Source organism: Thermobia domestica, chromosome 2, assembly GCF_964235325.1.
Source record: "Thermobia domestica chromosome 2, izTheDome1.hap1.1, whole genome shotgun sequence".
NCBI lineage: Eukaryota > Metazoa > Arthropoda > Insecta > Zygentoma > Lepismatidae > Thermobia > Thermobia domestica.
The window spans coordinates 136,487,112-136,507,526 of NC_137455.1; the positions used below are offsets into that span (position 1 = coordinate 136,487,112).

Consider the following 20,415-nt stretch of genomic DNA (forward strand, 5'->3'; position numbering starts at 1 on the left):
TCTGAGAGGCAGTTCTACTCCCGAGAAACGTCAATGTACAAATGTAACCTAGAAAGAAGCTACTATGAGACAGTATCCCCTTTCACATTCGATGAAATATATTTTAATTGTGGCTAAAATGTGCTTTGGAGGAAATAGTACGTTAGGGACTTTTTATTTTCTAAAAGATGTTCATGGAAACCACAAAATCCTTCTCCTTCTTTTAAGTGGAATTTTAGCGCCTTTGAAGACAAATGTCGAAATTTAAACAAATGGAAGCAATTACTCGATGGTGACAACTATTAATCTATTACATATAATATGTATATAATACGCCATTGTTCTATCGATTTATAGCAAATTGTAAAATTCCACAAAAATAATAATTAAAATAAAAGATACAGGGAAAGTACATTGTTCAACTTGAGAAAGAAAGTGTCTCTATTGGTACCATTGCAATAGACCAGAAAAATACTGGTCCTGAAAGGAAAAAAGCAAAAACTACTTCGACATGGAATAGAAAGCATAATTAAGATAAACTCGTAATAAGTATAGCTTAGTTATCGGTAATTATATTATCCAAATGAGAAATTATATCGGTGCAATGTTGTTGATAAACTATTCAGAAAATGAGGAAAGGGTGAACAGTTCCCTGCTTTCTTGTGGCTAAGAAGATGAACCATTACTTTCCTTCCGAGTCCAGTACAAAGTGATTTCTTAGTTTCTTCGAGGGGCTATCTAACACAAAACCAAAAAAAGTAGAAGAAAAAGGAAAATTTTCTCGATAAATCCGTGAACCGTGGTATGCAATTACTGAAGATTGCCTTCTGAACTTTTTTTCTTCCAAAGCTTGACTTGAGAGAGAAAATGCTTCCTGATACACTTGTTCAACGCTTCCAAACCTCCTGGTCTGAAACTCACCGCTTAGAAACTTTCTAAGACGCTCCACGCATCGGAGAAAGCCCATAATATTAGACGTTGTAGGTTTCTGAGGAAGAGGGAGAGGAGAAGAGTGATGTAGTTCAAGAAGACACGGATTGAGGGGGGGATATGGTATTCATAGCAACTACGACAACTAGCTTCTGCCTTTACTAGAGAGGCTGAAAGACGTCATCTAACCTTAGTTTATAGGGCGTTGGTTCTCTCCGGGGTGAAGAAGAGATAGGGTACGTGAAGGGGAAGATTTTCACCAAAGTCTTGTTAAACGTGTTCCCTCTTTCATATTTCCTACCCTTACCCCCTTCACTCTTCCTCTCCACAGCAAAAGCTTACCACAAGAAAGCTCTTCGGGGCTTCTTGTACGAGAGATCTTCCTATAACCTTAGTCTTCTCTTTCAGCGAGTAAGTACTCTTTGACCAATCTTCATCTTTTTAAAAAAATAACATTTTTGACATTTTTAGAAGTAATTCTTTTATTTAAAAGCAAGCAAATTGATCTCTTTATATTGGCTCTTATACACGTTGAGCACAAGAACTTAAAGGAATTTCAAGGACTATAAACGAGATAGATCTTTCCGGAGGATTTCTTGTTACTTGGCACCAACCACATCTGCGATGATGTTGAGATAATTAAAAGATTTAAAGGGATTCGTATCAACAGCAGTAATCTAATACAATACTATACTTCTAATTAAAATTTGTTTCTCAATTTATGAAATTATTTTAAATAACGAAACTAAAGTACATTTATTTTTCTTTACAAGTTTCTTTATTTCTCTTTTCAAGATTCTTTACAGGAAAAATCCTAAGCAGTAATATTCATATAACATATTTTCTCTTAACTTACTAGTTATATTACTTGACTATAAATGAAGTTTTTAACCTGGAATACATATATACATATAGATAGATAGATAGATAGGTATAGGTATACATAGTGTATGTGTGTGTGTATATGCCACTTTAAACAATAGTAACTTACACAAACATTACGTATAATTGAGTACAAACCTTTTTGACTAGTCGCTAAACTTTCTTAGATAATTAGGTACATTTACCAGCAAATCAATTATTTCTTTAGTTAACTAATGTTGAAAATCAAAATTCATTGAGTAAAATTCTATATTTGTAAATCAAGATTTTGTTCACTATTATCCTTGATTATAAACCAAGATTTTTCTTACTATGATCCTTCACTGTAAATCAATATTTTCTTACTATTATCTTTGATTGAAGATGAACATGTTCTTACTGTTATCCTTGATTGTAAACCAATATTTTCATACTATTATCCTTGATTGCCAATCAAAATTTTCTTACTGTTATCCTTGATTGTAAACCAATATTTTCATACTAATATCCTTGATTGCCAATCAAAATTTTCTTACTGTTATCCTTGAGTGTAAACCAATATTTTCATACTAATATCCTTGATTGCCAATCAAAATTTTCTTACTGTTATCCTTGATGGTAAACCAATGTTTTCTTATTATTACCCACAATTGCAAATCGATGTATTCTATTATCCTTGATTGTGAACCAAGATTTTTCTTGGTATTATCCTTGATTGTAAATCAAGATTTTCTTAACTAATTTTATTACTGATTTTTTCACATAAGCCACACGTACTTATTAGTTTCTGCAATTGTATATATATTGTATTGTATGTATATATATATTTGAGTATGTAAGACGTAACTAATTTATAAGCCTTACCCGCATCAAGACAGCTAAAATTAAAACACTGTTTCTACACTTTCTCAAAACTTTATTTTAGCATAAACACGTTTCCCCCTAAAGAAGTGTAGTAAGTACAGCCGCACTCGATGAGTCAACTTTACAGAGGGAAGACGATGTTAAGGGTATAAAGAAGGTGAAGTGTAGGGATGGAAAATAGTTATTGTTTGGTCTTTTCGTTTAAGAGAGGTGAGATATTAAAAATTGCTAACATGATGTATTGAATTTACAGTACAATGATCTTTAAATATTTGTAGAAGAATACCAATTGGGATCACAATCGTAGTTTCAAATTATAAGCTATTGTTTTTTGTGTACAGTATTCTCTAATAAAGTAATTCGAAAACTATTCATAATTGAAATAAATGAACGTGTAGTTGGATTATATTGCTATACGAAAAGTAAATCATTCGATAAAGTTCAAGTTACTTGACTTGATTTGGAGTTTAACGTCCCGTTCAGGCTATATGAGACGTGGACCTACTGATTAACGTGGAATCCGAACCCCAGGAGCTCCCGCCGGGAATGGAACCCGGGTCTCCCACGCTAACCGCTTAGCCACGGAGGAGCTCAAAGTTCAGGTTACTGATTTCTAACAATGGGAAAGTTCAACAGAACGGTCAGGTTGCTCGAACGATTTTGAGAGGTCATCAGTAAATAAGCAGTTCAAAATTTTGGTGCTTGTGTCGGTTTTAGTTTTGTGTGCTTTATTTATTCGTATTTTTGTTATTGGTGTTCTTAAATGCAATATTGTTTGTAACAGTTATTTAAGAATTATTCATAACATAGCAATACTGCATCAGCGTTGTAAAAGCATGTTCATCACACAACGTCTTGTGACAGAATAAAAGGGCCTCCCCCCTACCAGTGAAATCAACAGCTCGAGAACACGTGATACAACTACGTCACATATTTACTCTTGCCGCGCGGACTTTACTCCCACTACCTCACATAATAAATTGGCAGGCAATATTAAACCAACTACAACTCAAGCCTCAAGTACACATTTGACAAATAAGTGTTATTGTGTTGCAATATATAGAACTTTTCCTAGTTAAAGATATACATTTTAATACAAGGAAGCACATAATATATTCTTATGAGCAGGGCCGGACTTAAGCCGATTGGACCGATTGCTCCCAATCGGGTCTCACGTCTAAGGGGGGCCCCGCGCTAGTGCCGTCTACTCTACTCTCTACTGCCGTTTTAACAGCATATTAGGCCCAGACAAAACAAATGTGTTGTGGTCCCTATGACCAAATTTTGCTTCTAATACATGTAATTAATACATGCCATTCTGCTCGCGGAGCCCCCTGCCAAGTGGCTATGGTGCCGTTAAGATGACTCTGCTACTCTCGGTCGTCAAGTACACGTAACATATTGCAATACAGGCATATCCATGGACTTCCCAAGGGAGGGTATGGCCTGTCCCTAACAAGTAAATGGATAGTTTGTGTTGAGTTTCCGGGCATAAGCAATTTTCTGAATTTAATGCTGCAGTAGTTTCTTTATTATTATTATTATTATTATTATTATTATTATTATTATTATTATTATTATTATTATTATTATTATTATTATTATTATTCTAACGTTTACCACTTCTGTTGTATAAATAAATATTATGATATACCTACGGAATACTACTCTGCACATCCCCAACCAGTCGTTCTTTCAGAAAAATGTTCCGGGGGGCACTCAGTATTCGGGGGGGCACACTGCTGGTACTATTCTATTTATTTTTATATTATAGACGTATTGTTTTGGTCTCCTCCGGGGGGCACTCTCAGAGCTCCGGGAGGAAGATAATTTTATATCTGAATATACCTTATATGTGTTTAGTCTATTGACTTTCACGCACTATTTAAGCGTACATTTTGATTATCATTCTGAAATAGGATTTTTTTTGACGTCCCAGGACTTGTTCTTAGGAGATGGACGATTAATGAAAGGGAGTGATTATGAAATTAAATTTTGTGTGCTCTCTCACCTGGAATCGAGCTCGAGACAATGTACAGAACAGGAGCACGTGCTAAGCACTAGTCCCCCAGGAGGAGCGATATATATATGTATATTGGCTCTATAGACCTTAATGAAAGTTAGTTGTAAACCTGGGGACCCCGCAAAATGTTCCCAATCGGACCCTGCACCACTTAAGGCCGGTCCTGCTTATAAGGAGGCAGCTACAAGGAATGTGATTAGGTGTTCCCGCTAGTCTAGTAGTTAGCGTGCATTTCTATGGTGAATGGGATGTATGGTTTGATTCCTGTTGAGAAAATATATACGGTCAACGGTTTGTGCTGGTTCAAATTCCATTTTAAACCGTAAGTTCATCTTTCATATAGCCTCGGTACTCAACAGAGACGAAAAACTTCAGTAACATAGGAATGTCATCACTTGACACAATATTAGTTTATTTCAAGCTTGTAAAGTTGTCGGTCTCTTTCACTTCGTCAATTTAAAATTATCTCGTTGTTGTGAAATCTTACTTCTTGTTACTGAAATAAATTTTGTCCTGTTCTAACTCCCCTGCCGTCTTACTATAACTAAAGGCAACTGTCAAATTACTGGAGAATTAATATTTACTAGTTCTCGAAATATTCGCGTATGAGTGACCTATGATGTCCTTTAAAGGTAAGGATAATCGAGTTCATAAATATGTTTTCCTTTTCCTCAATTATTAGTGTTTTATTATCGGTAAGTGGGCACCTTAGAACTTGATTGAGACTAAAACCTTTTACATAAGTGTAGGAATGACTATTATTAAAAAAATAAAGAATTGATATCTTATAAAACATCTTAAAAATATCATTTAATATAATATGTTTTAAAGCAAATTTACAATTTAAAGTATTGCTTGTATGTGCTTTGATAAATAAAGATTATAGGCTACACGCAGCTTAAAAGGTGTTGCATCTTTGGTGTGGAAGACCCATTATCGATTCTCTATATGATCCAGACCTTAGATTAAACTGAATATTTACTTGTAATATAGCATTGGTGGCTATTGGGAACGTAAAATTCAAATCAATCCTTCAAACCACATCTTTTGCACTTCCATTAGCCAAAACTTCAATAGGTTTCTTCATTCTTCTTCAATGGAAGAATGTCAATGTTATGTTCTTGACTCTTCTTTTTTTTTTTTCGGTTAAATAGACTTTACATTTTTGTTCGCTCATGAAATATAATCTCTCTCTGGTAATCCTGATGGTTATTTATGAGACATGTATTTCGCCTCTTTCTCTCCCATTCTCTTTATCAGAAGCGTGAAACTTAGGAGTTCTTTTGCAGGCGCTCAGAAACTGCATTTAGAAGCTTCTTCATAATAGGGTTCACTAATTGTATGCCATGCTGTACAGAGTAGAAGGTAATCCTGAGAGTGTGCTTCCAGCAGCAGGTCTTTCTCCGCTATATCTATCCGCTTGAAGCTCCTTCTCTAAAGTGGAGCCAACATCCCCCAGCGGAGTTATTAATCCTCGCGGCATGAGCAACAGGCAGCCGTAGATTGCCTTCCTTCATAGCACTACGAGTTATTACCTGAATTGCAGACACTGCGGACATACGCGATTCATCAAAGTTATTTAGACTCAAATTGAAAAGCGTTCGTTTGTGTGTGTGTGTGTGTGTGTGTTGTTATTGCTGTTGTGTTAAAAGCATCCTATTTATATGAGAGGAATTTTCTTTCGCAATTTTCCTTGCCGATTCTATGCAAATGATTATCATTCCTTTACTGTCTTACCATTTTCTTTCTGTCCTTCTAAAGTACGTAATTATTGATTTTCTTTTCTTCATGGTTGTTTCAGCTTGTATATTGAAATATTAGTGTGTCACGTGGTTGTAACATCTCATAGCATTTAATAAAAGTTGACTGGAAACCCAATAAAAAGATATTATTATTATTATTATTATTATTAATAATAATAATAATAATAATAATAATAATAATAATAATAATAATAATAATAATAATAATTGTATGTTGATAATTTTGAAATATAGAATATATTCTACTTAGAAAATACTATGGGCTTCTATTGTCGTTGCTAGGCTTTCCTGCAGGACTTTTAGCATGAATTAGTCCTGAATTAATTCCAAGGGTTTACCTAGGGTCACAGCCATATCGAAGTGGGAGGCACCATAGCATTGACAGGAATTCAGTTCTGAGGACTTTATATTATTATAATTTTACAAATAAATAAATATATGTATTGTCCTATCCGCTTGAGGATGTTATAAACAAGGGAGCCGGTGCTGGGTGGCAACCCCCCAATGATCATATGGTCTTCCTGCATTGTGTTTATGAATATACAATATTTGGCATAATTTGAATTCAATTTGTCTTAAAATCCTGATATATGACTTCTGCAACCAACTATACATCTGAATTCCCCCTTCCCTGAAAGTTGCAGAGAAATCGGTGCCCTTGGTTATAAATTTATTTCACATATCATGTTTCGCTGATTTTGAAAACAAAAAGATGACAAAGCATATACACAGTAGTACACATAAAGTCTCCTTACAACTTCAAAATATATCAAGTATATATGAATCATTGTTTCTTTCAAAATATTTTGACATTCGCAAAATTACAAGTGGTAATTAATGATTCGGTAAATACTTAAAATTTAGCTAATTAAAATTGGTAGGCCCTACTGATTGATAAAGTTAAAAAGTCTTAATTTTAATTTAAAGAAGTAAGTTATTAACCCGATCTGTTCTCCATTGATAATGATAAAGACTGAATGATGGCTGATATATAATATGTTGTATTACAACAGTCAACCAATGAAAAACAAATGAAAGTAAGAATAATTGCTAATTGATTTTGATTATTAACATATACGTATATTATTATACAGAATATTGCATATTATACATACAAAATAATATACAATAAAAGATCCATAATTTCATTTCTTTGCAGGGGAGATGATAATATCCAACGACAAATATCACATGTCTGAAACTAGTGGCCCAAATGAATACTACAGCGTCCAAATGAAGCTCACCATCAAGAATTTTGATGAGTCTGACTTTGGTGGTTACAAATGTATATCCAAAAACTCAATTGGCGACGCCGAAGGAAATATCAGATTATACGGTAAGTGTGAAACCAAGTTGCTAATTTATTGAACAGTTTAGATTTACTTGTATTAATCTATGTACAAAAGCAACCAAAAGAGGTTCTTTCGGTTCTAGAGCAGTGATAAACAAAGAGCAGTACAGTGGACGGTATGTACACCTTGTCTCAAAAAGGTTGAGCGCATTCTTTATTGGTGTTTTGAGGCAAAAATTTTCTAAGTCCAGCTTCGGGTATCTTCGGGAAAAAGTAAGCCAGGTTCGAACCTCCAAGCCAGCCTTTGCAATCGGGAAAAAGTTTGCAGATGTGTTTTTCTTCTTTTAAATATAATAAGACTTGTTACCAAGTGTTTAAAAAAGCAACATTGATTGAAATACTTAATGATACAATATTTCGAAACCTTGCACATGCTTGTTTGTCATTTAGCTCTCTATACGTAATGGAGCATTTAAATACGTTAAAGAATCTTTCCATATGTAAAAGAATGCTCAAAGTTAAGAAATAGAACATAATTATCGCCTGAGTACTAAAATAAAAGTCAAAGTAGAACAGAAACAGCGTTTGTCACGGATATGAATGTCATAATTATCTTGAGATCCGTTATACATCGCTAGAAACTTAGTTCTAGAAGTCGTTGTGTTGGCTCATTGGTAAGCTGTCGGATTTCAAATTATAAGGTTGTGAGTTCGAATCCTGTCTGGGTCAATACTTTTTTTTAAAATTATATTTTCCGCAATGCATGAAAAATTATATAAAATAATTACATTAAAATACATAAGTTGTTTATATATAGCATAATAATTGCAGAACATAGTAATTATTATGTTTAAAATATAACATCTGAGATAATTTTCACAATAGGTCGTTATTATATATGAGAATGTTAAATACAAGTTAGGAAAATCGTTTAATAGCAATAAATAAGTTATGTAGTGTATTTATTTGCAACTATTTGTCATACAGATTTAACTTCTCAATATTCTCATTACAGTATGTTATTTATATTCGTGAAATACAGTATATTCCTACGGATATAGAAAGTGTATAAACAGAGTATCCAAAGTCGTATCCTGCTTCAAGACACATAGCTTTTCCCGATCCCCTTAACGTCACGGGAAGAAACACAAATTCTCTTTAGAACGGAATGTCGTTACTTAGAGTCTCATTCGAATACGTTGAATATGCTTTTGTGTACTCATCTCTCTCTCTCTCTCTCTTTCTTTCTCTCTCTCTCTCTCTCTTTCACTTTGTTTATGTGTGTGTGTGTGTTGCAGAATATCCCAAGTTGAATACAACATTTGCAAAGTATATGAGCATCATTGTCATCGAATACCAGAAATTGAAAGTCGTGTTTCTTCAGGTTAGGTTTGCGTGTTCATGTTAGCTCACTGGTAGAGTACGGACTTGCCACTGAAGAGGTCTTGAGTTCAAAGCCTACAGCTAATTATCATTCTTTTGTTAGTAGGATTGCACAGAAATCGGATACAAGGAGTGGTTTACTTCTAGAAATATTTTCAGAAGCGTTTAGGTAGCCCTGAAAAGGGCTGTTTTCGGGAGTTAAGGCGGGGTCATTAATATTGTGTCCAAGACCCTTCTGAATTTATTACACGCTCCATTCTTCTGGGCATGGAATCTATTACATGGGTGACAAATCCATCTCCTTCCCCTACCTCCAGCCATGCTTCGGAAACAAGATGCCACAGGTCATCCTGAGTTCTTGGTGGATCTGCCTCAGGCCAACTTTTCCTTAGAGTACGCTTCACTTCTGCTCACATATTTTCCATGAGATTGAGGTCTGCTCCACGAGGCGGCCAGTCGATTAAATCAATCTCAGGGTGCCCTGCGAACCATTCCTGAACCACACGGGAATTATGTATTGGCGACTGGTATTGCTGGAACTGAATTACACCATCAGGCTGAAACAGATGGCACCATGATATTACTGATAATGTCTAAGTACTGAGCATTGTCCAGATGTCCTTCAATTCTATGAAGCTGTCCTGCTCCGCGACTGGAAATCCAACCCCAACATAAAATAGATACATGGCCACTGCGATTGCAAGCAACCACATATCCATGGTCATATCGGGTGCCTCTCGGACGATACACAAAACGGCGTCCCTCCTTTGATGTTGTGAATATGGATTCATCTGAGAAAACTACGTTTTCCCAATTGAGACTCACATTCGCCTGTGCAAACGCGAGACGGTAAATTTTGTGGTCGTCTGAGAGTTTTTCCTTCACGGCAGCAACATGGCCTCGTAACCCAGCATGACGAAGCCTTCGCAGAGCTGTATGCTTACTACAAGGAAAGAGAGAAGCTTCCCTTATCTGTCTAGACGTCCTTAGTGGGTCTAACCGGGCTTCGTTTACTAATCTCGCATCTTGGGCTTCGGTTGACACATGCGGACGACCAGGAGATCGTAAATTACCAGTCTGACCTGTAGCACCATATTTCCGAATCCATTGCCTTCCTGTAGAGGCCGGGACACCTACTCGCCTGCTAGCTGCAGTTGCAGAATAACCTTCCAACTCCCATAAAGTAATTACTGCTGTACGTCTATCCATAGTTACCAATGTTCTGAGCTGTGAGAAGAAAGCAATAGGTAAAAGCTAGTACCTGACGTGTGATTGGTTACTTGCACGACACGCCTATTGTGGGGAACAGCGTTGCCAGATCTAGCATAATGATGCTAGATCTAGCATAATTTGCATGTCTCTAGCACCTAGCATCTTGCTTTTAGCATCCTGCCCAAATCTAGCACAATTTCAGCAAGTTATCAAAAAGCCGTAAAACCTGGAGAAGTTGGTCGTGGGAAGAAAAAGAACGGCAGAAATGTATCCTCTTCCATTGATTCATACACTCGGTAAACCATACAGGCAGTCTTATTTTCCTAAGTAAGTTCGGAACGGCTTTGGGCTTTTTTTTTTGTGGCTCCACCCAGGGTTTTCTAATCCTTTAACTCCGAGGCATGGGCGGAGCTATGGGGGCCATTCTCCCCCCAACTTTTTGACAACTTCACCATCTTTACTTCTGACTTCATGATCACATTTATTCCTGAAATGACAGCTCCGAGACCGACCAAAAATCTGCCCCCTCCCCCAGCAGACGATTCCCAACTCCGCTTATGCTGCGAAGTAATTTTCTTTCAAAATATGTAAACAAAAACTTTGCATTCATTTATACGATATATACACCATTGAGTTTGGCAACGACTGCAGTAATTTAGTTGAGTTAAAATTTTGGTGCGTGAAGTATTGAGTTCTATCCATGCATTCTTGCTCTCTGTGTATTTTAAGTTACGTTATCGTATCTCAACTTTGTTTTTTTTTTTTTAACTCCTGAATTAGTAATTATGAGGATCTAGCATAATTTGACCGAATCTAGCATAAGTTCGATCAGGTTTAGGAATAATTCCGAGCTGTGAGTCTGGCAACGCTGGTGGCGAACGACTTGGTCAACGGCTCGCGAAAGAAATCTGAAAATGGTGCGCCGTAATAATAATAACAAAAACAGTTTTTATAAACGAATATTAATACATACGAAAAGCTGTTTAAAGAATGAATTGTTATACTGACTTTACACGTATAAAAACATATACCATATACCAAACAGATTGAGCGATATGATTATAGCTGTTTTGAGACGAACACTTTCGAAGTCCAACTTCGGGTGTCTTCGGAAAACAGTAAACTAAAGCTGCTGGTTCGAACCTCCAAAGCCAACCTTAGTAATCGGGAAAAGATGTACAGATATGTTTTTCCTTCTGTTAAATATAATAAGACATGTTGAAATGGTATTAAGTGTAGAAAAAAGTAACATTGATTGAAATACTTAATGATACAATATTTCGAGACTATATATTCACAGAACGTCGGTGTGTTATGTGTGAATATTGAATACAAATTTAAAAAATCGTGTAATAGCAATAAATAAGTTATGTAATATATTTATTTGCAGCTACTTTCATCGCAGATAACTTCTCAATATTCGCATTACAGCATTTAGGTAGAGCATATCGAAAATCGGATCGTGGTTCAAGACAAAAAACTAGCTAGCCCCAAACTGTCACGTAAGAAATTCACGAATCGCAAAAGTAAAGGGAAGAGATTGAGAGCGGTAATTCCTTAATCGCTCTCTCTCAACTCTCTCTTATCTGCATTTATACATATAAAAGTGTATGTATGTATGTTCCATCATAACTCATGTATGCCTAGAGCAGGGTTTCTCAACCTGGGAGTCGCGGCCCCTAGGGGATCGCGGAGATAGGCGGAAGAGACAAATATAGTTAGAATCTAATACCAGAAATTATTTTTAAATATTATTTTTAATTTTGTTCTGATAGGCATACTTTTATTTTTTATACACACTGTAAAGAACAATAAAAAATAAGTCTACTGAACATTTTCAAAGGGTGTAGAATTCGTGTTACTATTCGGTTCAAAGTCTCTTGTCGTCGCGAATTCTGTCGAGAAATTTGAAGCTTAAAATATACAAAACGATAATCATGCCTGTTGTTCTGTATGGTTGCGAAACATGGTCGCTTACTCTGAGGGAAGAACATAGACTGAAAGTATTTGAGAACAAGATCCTTAGACGAATATTCGGACCAAAGAGGAACGGGAATGGGGAATGGCGGAAACTTCATAACGAGGAACTACATAATTTATACGGTTACCCAACATTGTTAGGGTCGTCAAGTCTAGGAGGCTTAGGTGGGCAGGTCAGGTAGCTAGAATGGAAGAAAGTAGAAACGCTTTGAAAGTCTTGACTGGAAGACCAAACGGAAAACGACCATTAGGAAGACCTAGGGGCAGATGGGAGGACAATATTAAGATGGATCTCGCTGAGATAAGAATACAAAGTAGAAACTGGATCCAATTGGCTAAGGATAGAAGTCAGTGTAGAGCTTTTGTGAACGCGGCATTGAACCTCCGGGTTCCATAGGCCATAGAGTTAGTTAGTTGGTAGAGTTGTTTAAAAATGAATTTAAATCAAAGAGGTATGATATAAAACTAATGAGAACTGTATATAGAAATACTAGAAAAATACACATGAAACAAAACCTGCACATTGAAATACAATTAAAATTAAAACCTAATGAGATACCTAAGCATGGTGTAATTTAGTGCAGCAATGCCCGGTTCAATCTTCATGACGAATATTATCAAGCCGTTTTCAACTGATAAGCGATTTCTTATCTTTGTTTTAATGTTTACCATAAAAAAAAAAAAACACTTTCGCACAAGTACGATATAGCAAATGGAATTATTACTTTTAAAGCAGCAATCACCAGACCAGGATATTCTTCTCTCCTCATCAGGCAGAACTTGTCCAAGTCTTCGTTACAGAAAACCAGTTGCAAAGACTTGTCGCATGATCATTCTATTATTTGGTCAAGAAGTTGTGGGCTTAGATCGGATACGTTAATGGCCTCTTCAATGAAGGAGTTTAACATCCATCTTGAACCAGCACCTTCGTCGTTGGGAATATAGATATTACAGTTACTGTATCCACTGTCAGTGCCGGGCGCCGAAGAGGGGCCACACATTTCGGAGGAAGTGTGTTACTCAAGTTAGGAAAGTGCATGTGCACATGTGAAAAATAGAAGGAAAAACGTAATAAAATGTGCTCAAAATTAAGGAAAGGTAGGGTTTATTTTGAAAATGTTATTGAGCTTCGTGCCAACCATGGTGGCGCTTCGTAGCTAGTCTGTCGACGTCACTCATATATACGGTGACATCGTACTATACTCTCGCCCCGGGCAATGATTTTCCATGGCACTGTTCACTATAAACAAAAAAAAATGGATTCTACTATTATAGAAATAGGTATGTTAAAAATCCCACACAAGCTTATTATAAAACAAATTATAAAAGGGTCGCTGGCAAGAGCGTGTGATAAAAGGGGATCGTGATAGGAATTAGATTGAGAACCACTGGCCTAGAGTAATTTTAACCACATTTCTTATAGTTTCAAAAAGAGTGCTGTCGGGTTACCTATGGTGAATGGGAGGAGATACATATAAAAGATTGCTAGAAAATGATCGATATTAGATTCATAGTTTTCGGGGTCGCTTAGATAAATAGTGAGACTTTCAATTTCGCTTAACTCCGATTAAGCTCTCATTAGTAGGGATGGGCACGAACGACTTTTCTTTGAAACTCGACTCGACTCGAAACAGACATCTTTGAGGTCTACTCTTGGACTCGGCGCGAAAAATATCTTCCAACTCGACTCGGATTAGAGTCAAATCGAACCAAAACGAGCCAAATCCTGTGTGTAGTCCTACCTAGACAATACATAGACAATAATTATTCTATCATCAATTATACTACTGTTACTACAAATAATAATAATAATAATAATAATAATAATAATAATTATTATTATTATTATTATTATTATTATTATTATGACAACACCGTGTACAAACATGAACGATAGATGGTTAGTAAAGGAATACTAAAAGCTAGTTGACTGCCGACGTCGGTAGTCATGAAGTCTATAAGGCAAGGACATCGTTCATTACCCTAAGCTGTAAGCGTCGGTGGACTACAGATGGTCAACTATTAACCTCTCGCCAGAAATTGGTGGCCCCGCAGCGACGATCCGTAATGGCCCAAGTTCCATATTGAAAACTTTACTACCAGCGGCAGAGACGCGATGAAACGCCAACGAACCACAAAATTACTCTCCCAAAATATGTTAAAATGCCTATATGTGTGATTTGTTTATATTTAGGTGAAACAAAAAAAAACACAAAACAAATACCCCGGGGTGGACGCGAACTATCAATATTACGATTACTAGGCACGTGTTCTTCTGACTTCCCCACGGAAACGATCATAAAAAGCTTGGTTGTTGAAGGATAAATCATTGACGTCTTAATTTAGCCAATCAGACAAACCCCTACATCTCGAGTTCTAGGAGGTCATACCGTGAACCGTTTCAGATTTATTGCTTTCTGGTGGAGTACTATCCATGCGCAAAATTTGAGCATAATAGCCGACATGCATCTTCGGTGCCTCTTATCTTTAGTACAATTTTAACCAGAGATGGTGTGGGTCAATGAAAATTTGATCCACGACCCACCATGACCCACTATGACCCACCACCCAAATGACCCATTGGCCCACTCTGACCCATCAACCATCGTGATCCACTCTGACCCACCACCAACTATGAACCACTCTGAACCATTGCGACCAACTCCGACCTACCAAAACCCATCGACATCAACTCTGACCGATGACCCACGTCCTCCTCTCCATTGACTAAAGAGATTACACTTGTAATAAAACAAGACTGTGAAATTATCACTTATTGGAGTTTGAATTTCTACCGTCATTGGCTCAAGCACCTCTTTGTTACAATACTGGTGGGTCTGACCTTTACGATATATAATGGCAAAGTGTTTCTCATCTTCCGAATTAAAATGAATTTAAATTTATCATATGTAATTATTTCTTTGTTGCCTTACAGACACATTTCAGTAGAAAATAGGGTGAAATTTAAAAGTTTCGAATCAAGGAAAAGTAGACCAACGTAAAAAAAAAAAAAAAAAAAAAAAGAGAGAGAGAGAAACTAATTTTCTATATAATTAAGCATGCCGTACTAATTGGAAATGCCCATGTAATTAAGTTTATAATACACATTTTATAGCCATTTTTCTCTAACTTTATGGCTTGATTGCCTTATGCTCGGAACGCTCCATATATTAAACACCAGCTTCAGCAATTATAAATAGAAAGCAGTGGGTATAAAATTCAAAAAGAACTTTAGTTTGCATTACTCAATTTTTTTCTCAACTAATATCAATCGTTTTCGATTATTTTTACAAATCAACCCACTACCAATTTCCAATATATAGAAAATGCACCCCCGTCCCCCCGCTCATAAAAGACAATTTTAAAAAATGCCAGGGCATATTCTCTTTATTTTTAATAAAGAGTTATATGCTGAATTTCAGCTCTCAGTTGAACGGCTTGTGAGATACTAAATTTTTCGCAAAAATTCGGACTTCTACTCCCCCTAAGGATATGTATTATCATGAAAGTGACACGCGTATGATAACTTCCCAGTTGGGATTGGAGCCTGATTATATACCAAACGTCAATTCATTTGCCTTTGCAATTTGACCGTGATGATTACGCAGACATAGTTACTTTCAATTTTTTATGATACATATCCTTATTTCATATGTTACAGATGATTCAAAAATACTTTTTCAAGCAGTTAGCTCCTCTAGAATCTCACAGGCTGCATCCCAAAATCCAACTCCTACTATCCTATGACAATCCAAAAGTGACTGAACTTTTTTTATTAGGAACAAATGACAAAAGAAAAATGGAGATCTTGAAAATAAAATGTAGAAAAGCTCGGTGCCCCCAATAACTCCATATTTCTCCGCCCCTTCATTCCGAACTGAAAAATAAAACTTAATTCGAATATGGTTAATTAGTGAATTAATTACAGTTAAATTCCACTCACTACATGCTACAGCTACAACTATGTAAGAAAAAATAACAACTGTGAAACATGTTCTGAATTACTATTACATTTCTTACGCTATTATTAAACATATTAGAATAGTAAAAGAGGATTGCTCGTGAAATAGTATATTTGCTCATGATTTTTAACTTTTTCATACGGAAAAAATTAAAATATTATTCAAGTTTTAAAATTTGCACTCTGCAAATATTTTGCCCTCTAGGCAATGGGACTAATGTGGACTAATGGGAAATGCTGCACTGTTAGCGGCGCTGAAAACTTATGATTCGATTCTAATATCGGTTGATTTCGATATCTTTATGTCGCTACGTAACCACCCTGGGTGCTAATGGGAGCTTAATTGGACTTGAATTGAAAGTAGAGCTATTCACCTAAGCGACCACGAAACTATGGATTCAATAATAATATCGACCCGTTTCTAGCATTTTTTATATGTATCCCGACAGTACTCTTTTTCCAGACTGTAAGAAATATAGTTAAAATTGCTCTAGATATATCAGAATTATGTTGAAACACACACATAAATCCACTTTTATATTCTGTATAAATAGAGAGAGAGTGAGCGAGCGAGCGAGCGAGAGAGGGCGACTCAAGGCATCACCACTTCCACATTGCAAAAGCATATATCAGGAATTGAATTGAAAATCTATGTAAAGACTTTCTGCTGTGGCATGCTTCATAAGGACAATTCCAGTCTGCTCACGTGGCCTTTGGGGTTCATGAATTTTTTTGCGAGCGTTCCGACTTTGGATTCTCTGTTTATACCCTCTGTTTATGCATCGAATAAGAACATAAATGACATTCTATATTATGAATGTTGAGAATTACTCTCTATATGACAAATAGCTGCAAATAAATACACTACATGATTTATTTATTGCTATTGAACGAGTTTCTTAACTTGTATTTACATCCCCATATATAATACCGACCTACTGTGAAAATTATCTCAGATGTTATATTTTAAACATAATAATTACTATGTTCTGCAATTATTATGTTATATATAAACAACTTATGTATTTTAATATAATTATTTTATATAATTTTTCATGCATTGCGGAAAATATAATTTCAAAAAAAGTATTGACTCAGATTGGATTCGAACTCACAACCTTATGATTTGAAATCCGACAGCTTACCAATGAGCCAACACAACGACTTCTAGAACTAAGCTTCTAGCGATGTATAACGTATCTCAAGATAATTATGACATTCATATCCATTACAAACGCTGTTTCTGTTCTACTTTGACTTTTATTTTAGTACTCAGGCGATAATTATGTTCTATTTCTTAACTTTGAGCATTCTTTTACATATGGAAAGATTCTTTAACGTATTTAAATGTTCCATTACGTATAGAAAGCTAAATGACAAACAAGCATGTGCTCATATTAATAAAAGATTTCGAAATATTGTATCATTAAGTATTTCAATCAATGTTGCTTTTTTAAACACTTGGTAACAAGTCTTATTATATTTAAAAGAAGAAAAACACATCTGCAAACTTTTTCCCGATTGCAAAGGCTGGCTTGGAGGTTCGAACCTGGCTTACTTTTTCCCGAAGATACCCGAAGCTGGACTTAGAAAATTTTTGCCTCAAAACACCAATAAAGAATGCGCTCAACCTTTTTGAGACAAGGTGTACCTTTAGGTTTCAAAAAGTAATCTCAATCAGCATCCAACATTTTTGATCAACGTTCCTGCACCAGTACAATACCCTGGTGATAAAACTCGGCGATCGTGGATGCGAAAAAGTCCATGAGTTTCTTCCGCAGATCTTCCTCATTTGCAAATGATCTCCCACATACGTGATTGTTGTTGCGAAATCGGAAAGATGGTAAACAGCAGATCAAATTTGTTTCATTCGTCGCGGGTGACTTTCATGTATACGTACATAAAGGCAGTGCCGTGGCGTGAAAAATTAGCGCCCGGGGCGACAGTATACCAGGGCGCCCCCATACATATATTCCAAATAATTTTCCCTTCTTTTCTCCTTTTTCTCCCGAATTTTGCACCCCCTTACTTCGGGACCCAGATCCAACCTTCCACTCGCTTCCCCCTCCCCAAGGCACGGTACTGCATAAAGGAAGTGTAAAATTTACATTATGTAAACTTAGACAATTATATAGAAACCAGGGATGTTAAGTCTCTCAAAATAAGTGGATATTATAGTCACTGAAGATTTGTTTAAGAAATGGTTATGTGGAGGAAAACTACGAAATTGTAAATTAAAAAAATATAAATTTCCAGAAACTAGTTATTATACATCTATAAAACTTCCTTAAGATCCGTCTCTCCTAAGTATTTAACTTTGGCGGTGGATTTCCTGATAAAAATATAAACTTTCATATAAGGCACATAGTACCTTTAGGATTCTGTTTCGGTCTCGTTTGAAGCACATAAATCTGTACAAAATGGATTTGCATGAAACGTCTCATCTTTTTTTTTATATATATATATATAAAATAAATGAGAATTTTGACCTTCCTAATGATGATATAGAATAGTATCTCACACTTTTCTTGAAAATTAATAACTTGACTAAACTTAAAATTCTGTTTTTATTGGTGCGAAAGAAACTAAATGACAAATGGTGATTAAATCCAAAACATAAATTTCATGACACTGCGTTGATTTCTCTAAAAAAAAAAAAAAAAATCTTCGTTTCGGTTTTTTTCGTTTTATTTACTTCCTTTTTTAATTTGTTCATATCAACTTACCATTATTGGTTTGTTAAAATTTAATGTTTCTTTTCGACACAAAGGCTATACACCACTTGGAACCTCAGTTTACGGTGGAGTTCTAACCACCAAAATGTGTTCAAATTTAAATGGTTTTCCAGGGGAAATCGAACCCAGTGCAGGAATGAAGCACGTATTAACCACTGAACCAGATGTGAAAAACATAAACTGAAATTTCATTACACTGTACTTATAACACTAAAGGAATAACCTTGCAAATGTTGCATAAACCTCCTTACTATATTCAGACTTTAGCAGCCGTAAGTTAATAAAAATTGTTGTAAGTAAGACACAAAACAAATATTGATAACGATTTTTATAGTAAAATGTTATAAAGATAACCAAGAAAGCTCTGTCGCTTTTGTGGATTTTTATGTTCAATTGGCCCTCACACCGTTAGTTGAATGCGAATAGAGATAAGGCAAAGGTCAGTTGTTGCTGTGGGCATGGTGGAAAGACTACAAGGTGGATGCAATGCAGTGCTACATTCTTGTCGCTCTGGCGCATGACGTCATCTTGGTCTCAGACGTGGCCAGCGAGAGTCAGATTAACTTCTAACAAGCGCTTGCTCGCCGGTATCTTACACGCAAACTTCTCTTCTATTTATAGTGATCTTCAACGAAGTAAAAATTTTAGTACAAACAATAATTATATAAACGTAATGTAATCAAGAATGTAATCAAACGTAATGTAAACTTAATTCAAAGGAAGATTTTACAATAGCAAAAGAAACAGCAATATCAGTTCATATTAAACAACTTTGAAGCTTGAACAAGCCAATATTACTCACTATATTTTCTGCTTTTTCTTTCTTCTCTTTTCTTTTCTTTTTTAAACATCTGAAGTAATACACTCGAATATGTATAGGCCTGAATAATCTATAACACAGTGTGTCGTTAATGCATTTCATTATTATATACTTATGTATGCTCAAGTATATTTTCGTAACACATTTATCGGTTTTGATTTACTATTATTATTTTGCTTGAAAAAGAATTATTTACTGATGACCCCACATAAATTTTGAGAATATCTCAAGGGAGAATTCATGGTTTTCGTAAACAGAAATGCACATACGTATATTTTCCTTATGCTTGGACAGTTTTTTTTTTTTTTTAAGAGGTTGCTCCCATGTAAGTTTCGTCAGAATCTCAGGGGAGGTTAAAAACTTTATTGAGCAGGGACGCACATATTTGATATTTTAAACATCGTTTTTATTTTTGATTTATAAAAAATTCATCTTATTTGAAATCGCTGATCGCTTATTTATAGAATTTGTATCTGAACAAAAGGTTTGATGAAACTGACAGTTCTCTGAATATTAGTGTCAAAATTTACGCCATAGCAAACTGTATTATTAAACATTTGTACGCAGTGTCGTATTTAGGGGGGGCTTCCGGGCTTAAGCCCCCCGAAATCTT

At 35.6% G+C, this 20,415-nt stretch overlaps 1 protein-coding gene across 2 annotated transcripts in view; it reads left to right on the plus strand.

Annotated features, from left to right (window-relative positions):
• LOC145675686 (lachesin-like) overlaps positions 1-20,415 on the plus strand; it is a 1,025,328-nt gene that overhangs the window by 975,812 nt on the left and 29,101 nt on the right. For both annotated transcript variants that reach the window (XM_081746292.1, XM_081746281.1), the window contains exon 8: positions 7,580-7,756. In XM_081746292.1, coding sequence (XP_081602418.1) covers positions 7,580-7,756 — 177 coding nt within the window. The remainder of the gene's footprint in view (positions 1-7,579; positions 7,757-20,415) is intronic.